The following is a 15,882-nucleotide window of genomic DNA, read 5'->3' on the forward strand; positions in this document are numbered from 1 at the left end:
ATAGGCTTATTAGCGATAGGCAGCATGGTTTTGTGAAGGGGAGGTCATGTCTCACAAACTTGATTGAGTTCTTTGAGGAAGTGAGAAAAATTGACCAGGTCAGGGCAGTGGATGTTGTACACATGGACTTTAGTAAAGCCTTCGATAAGGTTCCTCATGGCAGGCTGATTCAGAATGTGAAGTAATATGGAATCTGAGGTGAGCTGGTAAGATGGATACAAAACTGTCTTGGGCATAGAAAGTAGAGAGTAGCAGTGGAAAGGTACTTTTCTAACCGGAAGTCTGTGACAAACTTTAGGTGACCTGATCAGTAAATTTGCAGATGATACAAAAATTGGGGGAGCAGCAGATAGTGAGGAGGATTGTCAGAGGATACAGCAGGATATAAATCAGCTGGAGACCTGCGTCGAAAGATGGCAGATGGAATTTAACCCAGATAAATGTGAGGTGATGTGATTTGAAGGTCTCCTGCAGAAGGAAAGTATACAGTATATGGTACAGCCCTTAGAAATATTAGCATACAGAGGGATCTAGGTGTGCAGATCCACTGTTCCCTGAAGGTGGCAACTCAGGTGGACAAGCTGGTCAAGAAGGCATATGGCCTGCTGGCCTTCATTGGTCAGGACGTTGAGTATAGGAATTGGAAAATCATGTTGTTGCTGTATAAGACTTAGATTAGGCCGCATTTGGAGTATTGTCTACAATTCTGGTCGCCACACGACTGGAAGGATGTTGATGCATTAGAAAGGGTGCAGAAGAGATTTACCAAGATGTTGCCTGGTTTGGAGGATATGGACTATGAAGAAAGGCTGAACAAACTTGAATTGTTTTCATTGAAGTATCGGAGGATGAGGGGAGACCTGCTAGAGGTTTACAAGATTATGACAGGCTTGGGTAGAATGGATAATCAGAGTCTTTTTCCCAGGGTCGAAGGGTCAATTATCCAGGAGCATAGATTGAAAGTGAGGTGGGGGAGGGGGGGGGGTGGAGTTTAAGAGAGATGCAAGGGGCAAGTTTTTCACACACAGGGTGGTGAATGCCTGGAACATGCTGATGGAGGAAGTGGTGGAAGCAGATTCTATAACAACGTTCAAGAGGCATCTGGATAAATACATGAATAGGCAAGGAATAGAGGGATATGGACCACAGAGGCAAGAAAATATTAGATTGGAGAAGCACCTTTGTCGACACAGACTTGGTGAGCTGAAGGGCCTGTTCTATGCTGTACTGTTCTTTATTCTATTTAGGTATTGCATTTCTGGTGATGGTGTAACCATTCTGACAACTTTCCAGGACGCCTTCCTATAAACGCTTCTGCATCTCAAGCCAGTGGCTGGTCCCTATTCTCAAAGTCAACGTTTATTTCTTAGTCACAAGTAGGCTTACATTAACACTGCAACGAAGTTACTGTGAAAATACCCTAGTCGCCACACTCCAGCGCCTTTCGGATACACAAAGGAAGAATTTAGCATGGCCAATGTGTCTAACCAGCACGTCTTTCGGACTGTGGGAGGAAACTGGAGCACCCGGAGGAAACCCACGCAGGCACGGGGAGAACGTGCAGTCTCCGCACAGACAGTGACCCAAGCCAGGAATCGAATCTGGGTCCCTGGCGCTGAGAGGCAGTAGTGCTAACTCTCAGCAGAGTTGTGCCACCCTCTCATAGTGCACTTGGCCTCAAGCATCTTCCTCAGGGTGAATTCCTTCTTCTTCCATTCTCCCACCATATTTTCACCAACATCAAATTTCCTCACTGCAGCACAGTTATTTGATGAGTTAGCAAATGTTACCATTTTTAGCTCAATACCAGCTTCGTACTTAATTCTTTTGGCCAAAGAATGTATCTCTGTTCACCATTCATCATACGTAGTCTATTTTGTATGGTGTCTTAAACTCCCACACATCACCTTGGTAACAGCCTGCATCGCCTGCTTGATCGCATGCATTAACTAATATTGTGAGTAAAGCATACATTTGAGGTGAAAATTTTGGGTTGTCTCCTAATGCAATTATAAAATTTCTAAGCAGAAAAGAGCTCAACTCATATGTTGAATGTAGTCCTAAACAAAATATTTAGCATGAAAAATACTGGGTCGTCTTACACATCAGGTCAATTTATATGCCACAATCTATGGTGTGCTTTAAGATATTAAGGGAAAAAGGTGTAAGTAGGTTGTGGTCCACATGGGTACCAATGACATAGGTTAGACTAAGAGAGAGATTTCTGCTGAGGGATCAGTAGCCAAGCACTAAATTGAAAACAAGAACCACAAAAGTAATAATCTCTGGATTATGACCTGAACAACAAGAAAATAATAGTGTAGATAAAATCAAAGAGTTGAATGTGTGCCTCCCTGATTGGCGTTGGATAATCATAGAATTCCTAATGTGCAGAAAGAAGCCATTTGGCCCATTGAGTCTGCACCGACAGAAACCCCACCCAGGACCTATCCCCACAACCCCATGTATTAACCCCACTAATCCCCCTGCCGCTATGAGTAAATTTAACATGGCCAATCAACCTCATCTACACATTCTTGGAAGGTGGGAGGAAGCTGGAGCACCTGGAGGAAACCCACGCAGACACAGGCAGAATGTACAAACTCCGCACAGACCGTCACCCAAAGCCGGAATTGAACCTGGGACCCTGGCACTGTGAGGCAGGAGTGTGAACCACTGTTCCACCCTAAATGGTTCCAAATCATGGGGCACTGGTACCAATATTGCAGAAAGAGGCTGGGCTTTCGGGATAGCTTCAGCTGATCTGTACTGGGATCACTGCCCTGGTGAATTGTATAAAGAGGGTTTGATTTGATTCAATTTATTATTGTCACATGTATTAATATACAGTGAAAAGTATTGTTTCTGGTATGCTATACAAAGCATATCGTACATAGAGAAGAAGAGTGCAGAATGTAGTGTTATAGTCATAAGCATAGAACGAGAGTAAAAGATAGAGGATATGCTGGGCTCAACTTGCAAGAAGTTGCCATGCTCTGGCACCATCTTGGATTTCTTGTAGAGGGGGCTTAAATTAAATCGTATGAGTGGGGGTTTACATAAAGGGAGACTTGGGAAGCTAATGTGAAAGGAAAAGGCAATAGTGCATGGTAGCGATACAGGTAATGATAACCAGAGTTGACAGGAAGGGGGCAGAGTGTACCAACATGATAGTGCACCAGCTAATAAGTTTAGAGTAGGGTAAATGGTAAAAAGACAAACTTAAAGGCTCGTTATCAGAATGCACACAGCATTCGAAACACGGTGAACTGTTAGCACAAATAGAAGTAAATTACTTTGTTATGATAGCCATTACAGAGACATGGCAATGTAACAATGGCTAGGATATTGCATTCAATGTTCAAGGGTACTTGACATTTTGGGAGTACAAGAGAGGAAAGTTAATTGGTTACGAAGGATGAGATCAAGACAGTACTGAGAAATGATCCTGGTTCAGAAGATTAAAATGTAGATCAGTCAAGTAGAACTAAGAAATAGCAAAGGAATAACTGGTAGAAATAGTTTATAGGCTCCCTGACTGTAGTAACTACACTGTGGGACAGTATAAATCGAGAAATAATGGGGACTTCGTAGAAAGGTACAGCAAGAGGGGACTAATGGAAGCAGTTCTGAGATGCAAAATTAATCTGAATTTGGAAAAGCAGGGATTAATCAAGAATAGTCAGCATGTTAAGGAGAGGTCATGTTTGACCAAATTCATTGAATTTTTTAAGAGGTGACCAGGTGTGTCAATGAGGGCAATGCATTTGACAAAGTCTACTTGGACTTCAGCAAGGCTTTTGCAGATTTAAAAACTGCCAATGTAACATTACTTTTCAAGGAATGAAAGAGACAAAAAGCTGGAAATTATGGGTGAGTTAGGCTAACATCTGTCATTGGGAAAATATAGGATTCCTTATTAAGAAGGTGCTAACAGGACATTTAGAAAATTATAATACAATCAGACAGAGTGAACATGGTTGCATGAGAGGGAAATTGTATTTAAATTGATTAGCATTCCTTACAGATGTAACAAAGGAGTGGATAAAGGATGCCAGAGATATATTGTAATTGGATTTGCAAATGGCATTCAATAAGGTGCCACATAAAAGGTTACTGCACAGGATACGAGTTTGTGGTATTATCAAAAGAGAACCATTGAAGGCACTACCTCAGCCTTCTACAAAACTATGACATCAAGAGTTTGACAACAAATATCTCTGCACATCAACTGAAGTCTAGAGCAGGTCTCGTCACCACACTCCTGGGCTGCAGCGAGACCTGAATTGTGTATTAGCGACAGGTAAGTGCATTAGAGAGACTAGAAAAATGAATCCCTGTGCCAATAGTAGGGCTGTCAATCAAATGCGAAGTGTCTTACTTGAAGCCAGCTCCACAAGTATTCAAGAAAAACTTCAGAAAAACAATTTTGATGAACTGGACCATTGTGTTTGGATGGCCAAAAACTATCTCCCCCACCAGATCCTATTTAGTCAACACTCAAATGGCCAATATTCCCGAGGAAGACACAGAAAATGCTTCAAAGACACTTTGAAATTCATCTTAAAAAAACGCAGCATTGACCTTAATGATAGAGCAGAGCTTGCTGTCAATCAAAGTGGAGACAACTTGTCCATCAATCTACATCACAATGTGTCACAAAGACTTAATGAGACAGAGCGGTGGTGGAGAATGAAAGAAAAGGAAGCAAATCCTGTGTTCTAGATCCAGCTCCTTCATGGATGTCCTGCCCCACATGTCCAAATGTGTGTGCTGGAATTGGCCTGTTCAGTCACACAGGGATGAAGAGTGGCCAAACACACACGTCCAAAATGTTTTTGTGACAAGAAGTCATATAATTACAGCACTTTATTATCTGTAATGAATGCAAATACTTCTCGGCCACGTCAAATGGGTGAAATTATTAAGATTCCAAATAGGTAGAATCTTCCATTACCATCAAGACTATAGACCACTGCATTTGTATCAACTCACCAAAATGGCCCCAGCATTTCAGTATTCAATTCAGTTTGTGCAGGTAATACAGGATGAAGTTCATACTATCAGAACATGACCTTGCTAGATTACGTATGTGCAAAGTGAAGCAAATGACTTTGGCACTCTTTTTCCAAAGTGAGCCCATTTGAACTCATCACTATCTTCTCAAGAGCAATTGGGGATGGGCAGCAAATGATGGTCTTTCCAGCGATGCTCACATCACATGAAGGAATATGTGAAGAAACTCCTGAAAATTAATAACTGCAGACCCCAGCAAAAACAGCCATAAAGGAGCACAGTAACAGAGTATATATAACTCAAGTTCAAGTGTTATAGATCATAAAAGTATCAAAATCTGTTTTAAAATACTTGTCCAAATATTATTTTACATATTCATGTAGGTTCCAGGCACAGCAAGCATCATTTTAACTCTCCTGGAAAAGCTACTTTAATGCCACTGATTCCCATTGAGATGCTCCTGTTAATAAAATTGGACACAACTTAAATTGGCTTGCATATAATTGGCAGCCTACATGATTTTACCATTTAGGTTTTCTGTAATATAGGGACTGTTGAGATGCTAAACTAAGGGGCAAACTTTAAAATAATAAAAACTGGAAAACATTGCTTGAAATTCTAATCATAGTTTGAAAAATAAAAATAATTGTTGTGATATTATGGATCTTCCTCCTTTAATCCTCTTCTAACGGCACTGGCTCATATAGAGTATTGTTCCACACCACCAGCAATCCTCTAGTTTTTGGGCCAAATGGACATCTATTTTTGCATGTAAGCTTAGACAACAAATCTCAGCAGGTTATTTAGTCACAGGGGTCATCACAGCCTAGGCCGTTATCAGCCTAATTTCATATTAATCGGTCACCAATATTCTCACCTGTGTCTGAAGTGCAACTTGCCCACCTCCAGTGTCCATGTTCAACTCCAAACCACAATGTCTGTGGCCCAATTCCCCACCTCCCAATTTCTTATGTCCCGCCCTTCTTTATTTCTGATGTCCAACCCATTCCCAAATGTCATAGTCCAATTTCCGTAGCCCTTCCAACAATGTCCAACTCCCCTCCAATTTGTTCCCCAGCTGCCTACCTGCCAGCCACTCTTGGCTGAAACTGGGAAATTCACTTGTAAAATATCAAATCCAGCTCTGCTATTAAATTCTGCAGAACCTCCAGGAAGCCCATACTTCTTAAATCGTGCAACCTGCCTCACAGTTATCACCTGTGCCATTGCCCACTCTGCACTAGTTAGCAATCCAAGGTAAAATTAGAATGGCGTGTGCTTTGGGAAGGCAGCCAGATTGACTCTGCCATATCTTACTTGGGAGAAGCAACAAATTTAATTGCTTCTTACCTCTTACTTTCCACAGAGTAGTTTATGAAGCAGAGTGGCACAATGGGGTGGCACAGTGGCACTGTGGTTAGCACTGCTGCCTCACAGCTCCAGGGACCCAGGTTCGATTCCGGGCTTGGGTCACTCTGAATGGAGTTTGCAAGTTCTTCCTGTGTCTGCGTGGGTTTCCTCTGGGTGATCCAGTTTCCTCCCGCAGTCCAAAGATGCGCGGATTAGGTTAATTGTCCGTGATAAATTGCCCCATAGTGTCAGCTAAGGTAAATGGATGAGGTTATGGGGATAGGGCCTGGGTGGGATTGTGGTTGGTGCAGACTCGATGGGCCGAATGGCCTCCTTCTGCACTGTAGAATTCTATATGTTCTATTCTCTAGTTGGGAACAAACAAGTCCTCTCCCTCCACACCTCCCTCAAAATCACTGATTACACCTCTTCCCCCACCCCATCCCTCTATAAAATGCTGCAATTGGCCCACACATTAACACAATACTCACCCCATTCAAGATAACTCACCTGTTGCTTAACACAGAATCACTTGAAGCAAAGGGGGCCAAATAAGTGCCTTCCAGTTCCCCAGCAGAGGCTTGTGCTGTAGCCACAGAATGCAGTGAGGTATAGTCTGGCACAAGGCCGAGTGATAGTTCTCCCGGCCTGCTCCACGCTTATTACTGGTGGAGATTCCCTCCACTTCTTCCATTTTCTGCTTCTCCTTCTTGGAGGATGTCGAATGATTGCTAACAGCACAGCTGAAAGCTTCAATTGTCAGCAAGCAGTCCCATTCCTGACCTTACTTGGGGTAAGGACTGTGCATCACAATGAAAAGATGTACTTCTGTTGTACCTAACCAAACCAGGGAAATCTGTATTTTATTTTAGGAACAGGAGTAGGCTATTAAGCCCCTCAAGCCTGCTCCGCCATTCATCATCATGGCTGATCTTATTCTTACCATTAAGATATTAGGATTTTAAAAATTAATCTATCATGCATGTGGTGGTGTTATCTTTTAAATAAAGCATTGAAAACTTCCCTATTTTTATTATTTATTTTTTCAGAGGATGTGGGTGTCTCTGGCAAGGCCAGAATTTGTTATCCATCCCTAATTGCCCATGAACTGAGTGACTCGCTGGACCATTTCAGAGAGCAGTTAAGAGTTAACCACATTGCTATGTATCTGGAGTCACATGTGGTTCAGACCAAGTAAGGATGGCAGATTTCCTTCCCAGACGGGGAGGTTTTTACAACAATCGATGAGGGTTTCATGGCCACCATTACTGAGACTGGCTTTTCTTTCCAGATTTAATGAATTGAACTTAAAATTTCACCAGCTGCCATGTTGGCATTTGAACCTGTGTCCTCAGAGCACGGTAGCAGAGTGGTTAGCACTGCTGTTTCACAGCTCCAGGGACCTGGGTTCGATTCCCAGCTTGGGTCACTGTCTGTGTGGAGTTTGCACATTCTCCCCGTGTCTGCGTGGGTTTCCTCCGGGTGCTCCGGTTTCCTCCCACAGTCCAAAGATGTGCGGGTTAGGTTGATTGGCCATGCTAAAAAATTGCCCCTTAGTGTCCTGAGATGCGTAGGTTAGAGGGATTAGTGGGTAAATATGTAGGGATATGGGGGTAGGGCCTGGGTGGGATTGTGGTTGGTGCAGACTCGATGGGTTAAATGGCCTCTTTCTGTACTGTAGGGTTTCTATGATTCATTAACTTGGGCCACCAAATTACTAGGCCAGTGACATTATCACTTTACCACCATCTCCCCAATATATGTTTTCTCAGAATCCAAACAACCCTTCATATTAATATCAATGAAGGACTGTTTAACTACCTGTTTTTAACCTCCTGTATTGTCTATCTATTTTAACCACCTATTAAACATATTCTTCAATTTGACAGACACTGCTTCAATCAGAAATGCTGGTTGCACATTTCAAAGGCTCAATGTAAAATACATTTTTATTGCTCCTTGCATTATATTTCTTATATTTAATCTTCTATCTATGTGATCTTAACCTCAGGATCTTGTCTGATTCTTATTGCTCTGCCTCATCCCTTCATCATTCCAAATACTTTAATTAAATTAACCCCAATCTCGTCTGTTCTAACAAAAATACAATCTCATTTTTTTCAGGAAAAAATTTGGTTCCAGTCATCTAAAAGGGTAGGGATTCCACGACAAGGCGGAGAGGAAGCCTCCCAAGCACATCTGTTGTTCACCCACCACTGGGGCAAAAGTACAGAAGAAATAAGATCAATGTGACAGCCACAAGTGCCCATATCTGGAGGAGACAGCCCAAGGAGAAAAACAGCAAGCTCAAGCTTTCGTTTGGATTCTTTTGTACACATCAAGATGGTAACGGAACATTCAGTATAAGATAAACTGAACTAAAATCAGAGCATTAACCTTCAGCCCAAGGACAAATCACACTCCTCATTGTGGAAAAAAAGCAGTTTGAACTTTTATTAGGATGCATCTTGTTAATTGTTTACATTGCTGATATATTGAGTGGAATTAAATGCAGCATGATTTTACCAGATAATAGTAATAAACACTCAATTATTTGTACCCTGAATAAATTAGTATCATCCTAGACCGGTAACAAACTTGTTCCGAGTAGTTTTTAAAAAAATACCAAAACAAGCACATCCTTTCCCACCTATGCTGAGCAGATTGCTAAAAATAGTTTTGTTCTCTTTCACATACAGCAAGTAGTAGGTGACAGTATTAGTACCACTAAAGTTGTCAAAAGATCCGCATTCGAGTACCTGTTTTGCTCGATACGTAACCAGCTATATCATCCCAAGAGGTGAAGCAACTTGTCAACATTTCCTCTTTTGGAAATAGAACCACAAAATAGTTCCTCTCATGAACAGTAATCCACCAGCTTTGACAATTCAATACAATATCCGAGAATCATTTTATAGTATTCTATATAGCAGTTTTAGTCGGTTTCCATTTTACCCCCTTTTTAGACAGCCATTGAAAATACGTGTAAAAGTTAACTAGTACGACAGCTTGCTTCAAGTACTATGTTGATTATTAAAGCTCAGATTTTATGTATCATTTTGTGAATCAGAGCTACTTCTGCAGCCATTTCAACAGCAAAAAGTAAAACAAGTCAGTAAAAGACCTATGTGGAAAAACAAAGTAAAAATGATTTTTTGCATTAAAAAGCGGAAAGTGAACATTTAGCAACCAGACTTCAGCGCACTTGAGAAAAAAAATCGAATCAAAGCAGGCTCCATAGAAGACATCACTATTCCAAATTTACTTCAGGAATTGTTTAAAAGTTAGTGCATGAGTACACAGATTAACCCATATCAGTTAAATACAGTAAATATAAAAAGTGCACACAATTTGCCTCGGAATGATATTTCAGTTAATGAAAAGAAACAATGAAAGGAAGAGCAAATTACTGGCTTCTACATGCCAGATGGATGCCATGCTTCTAATCGTGGAAGCAAAACTTCCAACTCCAGAGTACAAAGTGAATGACCCAAGAATACCACCACTTCCATTGGCTAAATACCACATACAGCCTGAGCACGTTCAAGCTTTAATTACTGGCACTGATCAGCCATAACTGCCATCAATAAGTATGGTCAATTACATACAATGCTGCACAAGATTAAAGGAGGTCAGGCAAGTGGCTATAAACAGAGTCCAGGAGTTTCTGGCTGGCATCCTGACTCTTCCCTCCAGCAATTTCGAAGAGCTTGTCCAGTTTGTCCTCTGCATGTGGAATTTCTTCTATCACCTTGAGCTCCTCTTGGTTAAGAATATGAAACGTGTCGTCAAATATAGGCTGCAGGTCACAAGGATCCAAACGTACCTGTCGTAAAATGGTGTCTTTCTTCTCTGCAGTTTAGAAAAAGTAGATTTTTAAGTTCACTCGAATGTTTTAAACAGTTTCATTCAAATATGTTTGCAAATGGGAATATAAGGGATTTTGGAGTTTCCACTTAAACCACAAATTCTCTCACGTTTGCCCCCATCATTGAAAAAGTATTAACTCCTGCAATTTCACAGATGCTCTCCCACACCTCACTCCACAGGAGCCATACTACATGGAGAAGCAGAATGGGCAAGGCTAAACATGCGAGTACTACTAGGCTGTCCAAACCTGAGGGCTTCACAATTAAACATGAACTGACATGACTGTCCAGAGGAGACACTGGATAGTCAGTGGATTGAGCCAATTCCTTTTGCTGATTTTTTTCTCGAGCCCAGAGTCAATTATAGTTCACCTCCTGACACCTTAGTCACGATCAGTTCATGTACCAGAGATCAGTGGTTATTTCAAACCAAGCAGTTTCTTTACTAAGTAGGCTATCAGGTGACGCTTTTAAGTTTTTAAAACTTATTTCACTTTCCATCTTCAGTCTTTACCCAGGAAATGAAGGCAATTCCAATTTTTATTTTAAACTAAGGATTGCTGATTGAATCAATTATTTTGCTGAACCAAGAACAAAAAGCCCAAGTGGCAAATTCCTAAGCAGTGTAAGAAGATATTGTCACCAGAATCACACCGTGTCTACTGATGGTTTGCCAGAGATATTGAATATCACTGAGGTAATAGTTTTAAAGCTGTTCCGACCATTGGAACAGCTTTAAGCATTTGTGGAGAAAGGTTGCTACTAGCTTCTGTTGGCATTGGAGGGATAGGTGAAATAATCATTGCACAAATATCTTGGAGAAATGGAATAGACTGGGAACTAGGTGGCAACTAATTTTTAAGTCACCATCATTTCTGATGGATTCACTTGCAGTTTTAATTGTGAATTTAAGACCACAAGATGTAAGAGCAGAAGTAGACCATTTAGCCCACCGAGTCTGCTCGGCCATTCAATGAGATCATGACGGATCGGATGTGATAATCCTCAACTCCAATTTTCCATCTTATTCCCATAAACCTTGATTCCCTTACTGAGTAAAAATCTGTATCCCAGCCTTTAAACATATTTAATGACCCAATCTCTGCAGCAAAGAATTCCACAGATTTGCTACCCTCAAGAGAAGCTGTTCCTTCTCTCATGTATGTCTTAAATGGATGACCCCTTATCTGAGATCATGCCCTCTGATCCTCGACTCTCCCATAAGGAGAAACAACCTCTCAGCATCCATCCTGTCAAGCCCTGAGAATCCTATGTGTCTCAATAAGGCTGCTTCTCATTCTTCTAAACTCCAATGAGTGCAGGCCCAGCCTACTCAACCTCTCCTCCCAAGAAAATCCCTCCATACCCGGGATCAACCTGATGAACCTTCTCTGGACTGCCTCCAATGCCAGTATATCTTTCTTTAGATGAGGGGACCAAAATTGTTCACAGTATTCCAGGTGTGGTCCAACTAGTGTCTTGTACAGTTTTAGCAAGGCTTGCCTATATTGTTTTTAATTGGTCATTCCTAAAACTGTCTTTACAAATAAAATGTTATCAAGTGAAATGGACAGCTCTAAATAAAATAGGAAAGCATATTATACAGTAGATACCATTCTCCACTTTAAAATGAGGTTTCAGGACTGTATCCACAAAATTGAAATGCAAGCTACGCAGCTTAAATAATAGATGAACTTTTAGAAACCATTCTAAATAAAATGCAATTTTACCTTTGGAAATGAAAGATCCAGTTCTGCTGAGAACTGAAGATGAAGTACTGGAAGTTGAGTCACAGCGAAGGAGGGGCTCTGATTCATCAACAAAAAACACTTTTGTTTTGTCAGCTGAAGATGGTTCAACAGTTGTGCTGGGAACAGCAGGATTTGGAGGAACGCCATTTTTGCTGCTGAGAACAGGAACAAGCTTCTCAAGATCCAGCTGTAGGGGAGAATAAAAAAATCATTTCAGATTTTAAAATGGTGGCTAAATAAAGTAGTTTAAATCAAAATGAATCTGAGCATGTGCGCGTTGGAGACAAACAGAATTTAACTAGTCAGAACTCTTTCCTCAGCTCAAAAGATTAGAGCAGTTCCTAAACCTGTTTTACATTACTCAAGATTACAAAGTGATTACGAAATGGGGATCTGTTTTTCAAACAAAGACAACAAAAATGGTGACATTTCTGCTTTTTATCAGATTAGCACCCCATTTTTAGGTGGAGCTACAACACAGGGTTACATACATGGGACAGATGGTGGTATTGGTCACTGGACTAGTAATCTAGAAATCCAGGGTACTGCTCTGGGGACCCAGGTTCGGATCCCACCATGGCTGATGGTGAAATTTGAATTCAATAAAAATCTGAAATTAAAAGTCTAATGATGAGCATGAAACCATTTGTCAATTGTTGCAAAAACCCATCTGGTTCACTAATGTTCTTTAGGGGAGGAAATCTGCTGTCCTCACCTGGTCTGGCCTACATGCGACTCCAGAACCACAGTAATGTGGTTGATTCTTAAAATGCCACTCAGTTCATGGGCAAATAGGGATTGGCAACAAATGCTGGTCTTGCCAGTGACGCCCACATCCCCATTAAAGAATAAAAAATAGCTGAATAACAGAAGCAGCATGCTGTAGCTCCGACAAAAGGTCATCCAGACTCGAAACATTGGCTCTATTCTCTCCCCACAGATGCTGTCCGACTGGCTGAGATTTAAGCATTTTCTGTTTGTGTTTCAGATTCCAGCATCTGCAGTATTTTGCTTTTATGCTGTAGAGAGAGCTGAGCAATCCTATAACCAACAGATAAAACAATGTACTTACTGCTACATTCAGTCATGAATGGCAGTGGACAATTAGACAACCAATTGAGGAAGGTTCCAAAAACATTACCATTCTGAATGAAGGTGAAACATGACATGTCGGGCAAAACTGAAGCACTTGCAGTCATTTAATTTTAAGTTTGTTTATTAGTGTCGCAAGCAGGCTTACATCAACAATGCAATGAAGTTAATGTGAAAATCCCCTAATTGCCACACTCTGGTGCCTGTTCAGGTACACAGAGGCAGAATTTAGCATGGCCAATGCACCTAACCAGCATGTCCTTTGGACTGTGGAGGAAGCCAGAGCACCCAGAGGAAACCCACGCAGACACGGGGAGAACGTGCAGACTTCGCACAGATAGTGACCCAAAGTGGGAATCAAACCCAGGTCCCTGTTGCTGTGAGGCAGCAGTGCTAACTGCTGCGCCATTTTAGCCAGAAGTGTCAAACAGACAATCCACTTTGGTCACCTCCTGTGGTCAGCAGCATCATAGATGCCAGTGTTCGACTGGCTAAATTCACTCCATGCAATATCACAAAACAGCTGAACGCACTGGATACAGCAAAGGCGATGGGCCCCCAACAACATCCTGGCTGCAATACTGAACCTGTTGGATAAATAAACCTGTTGGACTTGAACCTGGTGTTGTTAGACTTCTTACTGTGTTTACCCCAGTCCAACGCCGGCATCTCCACATACTGAACAAGAACCAGTCATGTTCCCAGTGATGCTGTTCCAGCAACAACACTGACATCAATCAGACAATGTGGAAAATTGCCCAGGCATATCCTGTCTCACAAAGTTTATGACAAATCCACCCTGATGAATTAGCCACTCTTTTGGTGTATTAACAAACACCAGCAAAGTGACAGTGCTATTAAGCAGCACACAGAAATAACCTGTTCACTGATGCTCAGTTTGGGTTCTGCCAGGGCCACTCAGCTCTAAACCTCACAGCCTTGGTCCAAACATGAGCAAAAGAGATGCGTTTGTGACAAACTCGCATCAGATTATCTGTAGTCTGGAAATTGTAATTTTTAAATAATGAAAGAATGCCTGGTGTGAGGAGCTTATCAGACAGAACCGGGCGATTACAGATCAAGGGGAAAGTCCCATTGTGTTGCTGGAATGGTGGTCTCTCAGGATCTCACTTGTGGAGACAGTTTGTCTAACGGCATCTCAGAAAAAGCTTTGAAGTTACAGAATAAAACAGGAAGATTTAAATTATTCATGTTATTTCCCCAGATCAAAGGAGGTTTGAAAGCACTTGTAAACAAGGGAAGGCTTTAAAGTGTTCAGGTACTTTTCAAAAAGGTTTAAAATTAAACCTAATTAGTTCATATTTCTATCTGGGGAGAGGACGTGTGTGTCAAATTGCCATGGAGATGGGCTGTGAAGGCGAAGGTATTTATTTTGTTCGGTAATGTCTGTGCTGCTTTCACAGTTTGTGAGGCAGTTATTGCGAGGAGATTGTCATCGACTTCGGGAAGTGTAGTGGAGAACATGTGTCTCCCCCCCCCCCCCCCCCATGCCAACACTGTAGTTAGGAAAGCCCACCATCACATCTACTTTCTCAGAAGACTAAGGAAATTTGGCATGTCAGCTACGACTCACGCCAACTTTTACAGATGCACCATAGAGAAAGCATTCTTTCTGGTTGTATCACAGCTTGGTATGGCTCCTGCTCTGCCCAAGACCACAAGAAACTACAAAAGGTTGTGAATGTAGCCCAATCCATGACACAAACCAACCTCCCATCCATTGACTCAGTCTACACTTCCTGCTGCCTCGGCAAAGCAGCCAGCATAATTAAGGACCCCACACATCCTGGACATAATCTCTTCCACCTTCTTCCATCGGGAAAAAGATACAAAATTCTGACATCACGTACCAACCGACACAAGAACAGCTTCTTCCCTGCTGCCTTCAGACTTTTGAATGGATCTACCTCACATTAAGTTGATTTTTCTCCACACCCTAGCTATGACTGTGACACTACATTCTGCACCCTCTCGTTACCTTCTCTATGAATGGTATACTTTGACTGTATAGCACGCAAGAAATAATACTTTTCACTGTATACTTATACATGTGACAATATTAAATCAAATCAAAGTTAAGCCTGGGAGAAAGCAGTATGTGACTGGAAGAAGGCAGGACAAGGAACAAAGGTTATCGAGAACCTGGGATATTCTGGATTTCGAGTTACTGCGCTGGGCATATGCAGCAAGACTGGGACAATATTTAAGCTTGGGTTCAAGTAGCAAGAAGCATTCATGCCACAAGAGGCAACGATCATCTCCAAAAAGAGAGAATCCAATCATCTCCTTTTGACCGTCATTGGTATTACCATCACTGAATATCCCGTCATCAACACCCTGGGACCAAACATTGATCAGAAATAGAACGGGATGATATAAATGCTGTGGCTACAGGTCAGAGACTGGGAATTCTATGGCAGGTAATGTCTCTTAAGCCCCAAAAGTCCTTCCACCACTGGCAAGGCACAAGTCAGGAGTGTTACAGAATACTCTCCATTTGTTTTGATTAGTGCAACTCCAATAGTACTGAAGAGGCTTACTATGAATAAGGCCTAACAAACCACACCCAACACCTTACAACAAACACCATCCAGAACAAAGCAGGCAATTTGATCAGCACCCCACCTATCACTTAAAGCATTCAATTCCTTTACCACCAAATGCAGCGGCAACAGAAGTAGCATCTACAGTTGCAGTGCAGCAACTTGCCACAAGGCTCCTTTGACAGAACCTACCTGACCTCTACTATCTAGAAGCACAAGAACAACAGAAACATAGCAACA

The 15,882-nt window shown here is 41.7% G+C and overlaps 1 protein-coding gene across 1 annotated transcript in view; it reads right to left on the minus strand.

Annotated features, from left to right (window-relative positions):
- Positions 1-8,793: 8,793 nt before the first annotated feature.
- The window catches only part of tnfrsf21 (tumor necrosis factor receptor superfamily, member 21), an 88,823-nt gene continuing 81,734 nt past the window's right edge, over positions 8,794-15,882 (minus strand). The window contains exons 5-6 of the mRNA XM_078212878.1: positions 11,966-12,173; positions 8,794-10,218 (exon numbers count right to left, since the gene is read on the minus strand). Of these exons, the coding sequence (XP_078069004.1) occupies positions 9,989-10,218; positions 11,966-12,173 (438 nt within the window). The 3' untranslated portion in view covers positions 8,794-9,988. The remainder of the gene's footprint in view (positions 10,219-11,965; positions 12,174-15,882) is intronic.

This window comes from Mustelus asterias, chromosome 5 (assembly GCF_964213995.1).
Source record: "Mustelus asterias chromosome 5, sMusAst1.hap1.1, whole genome shotgun sequence".
NCBI lineage: Eukaryota > Metazoa > Chordata > Chondrichthyes > Carcharhiniformes > Triakidae > Mustelus > Mustelus asterias.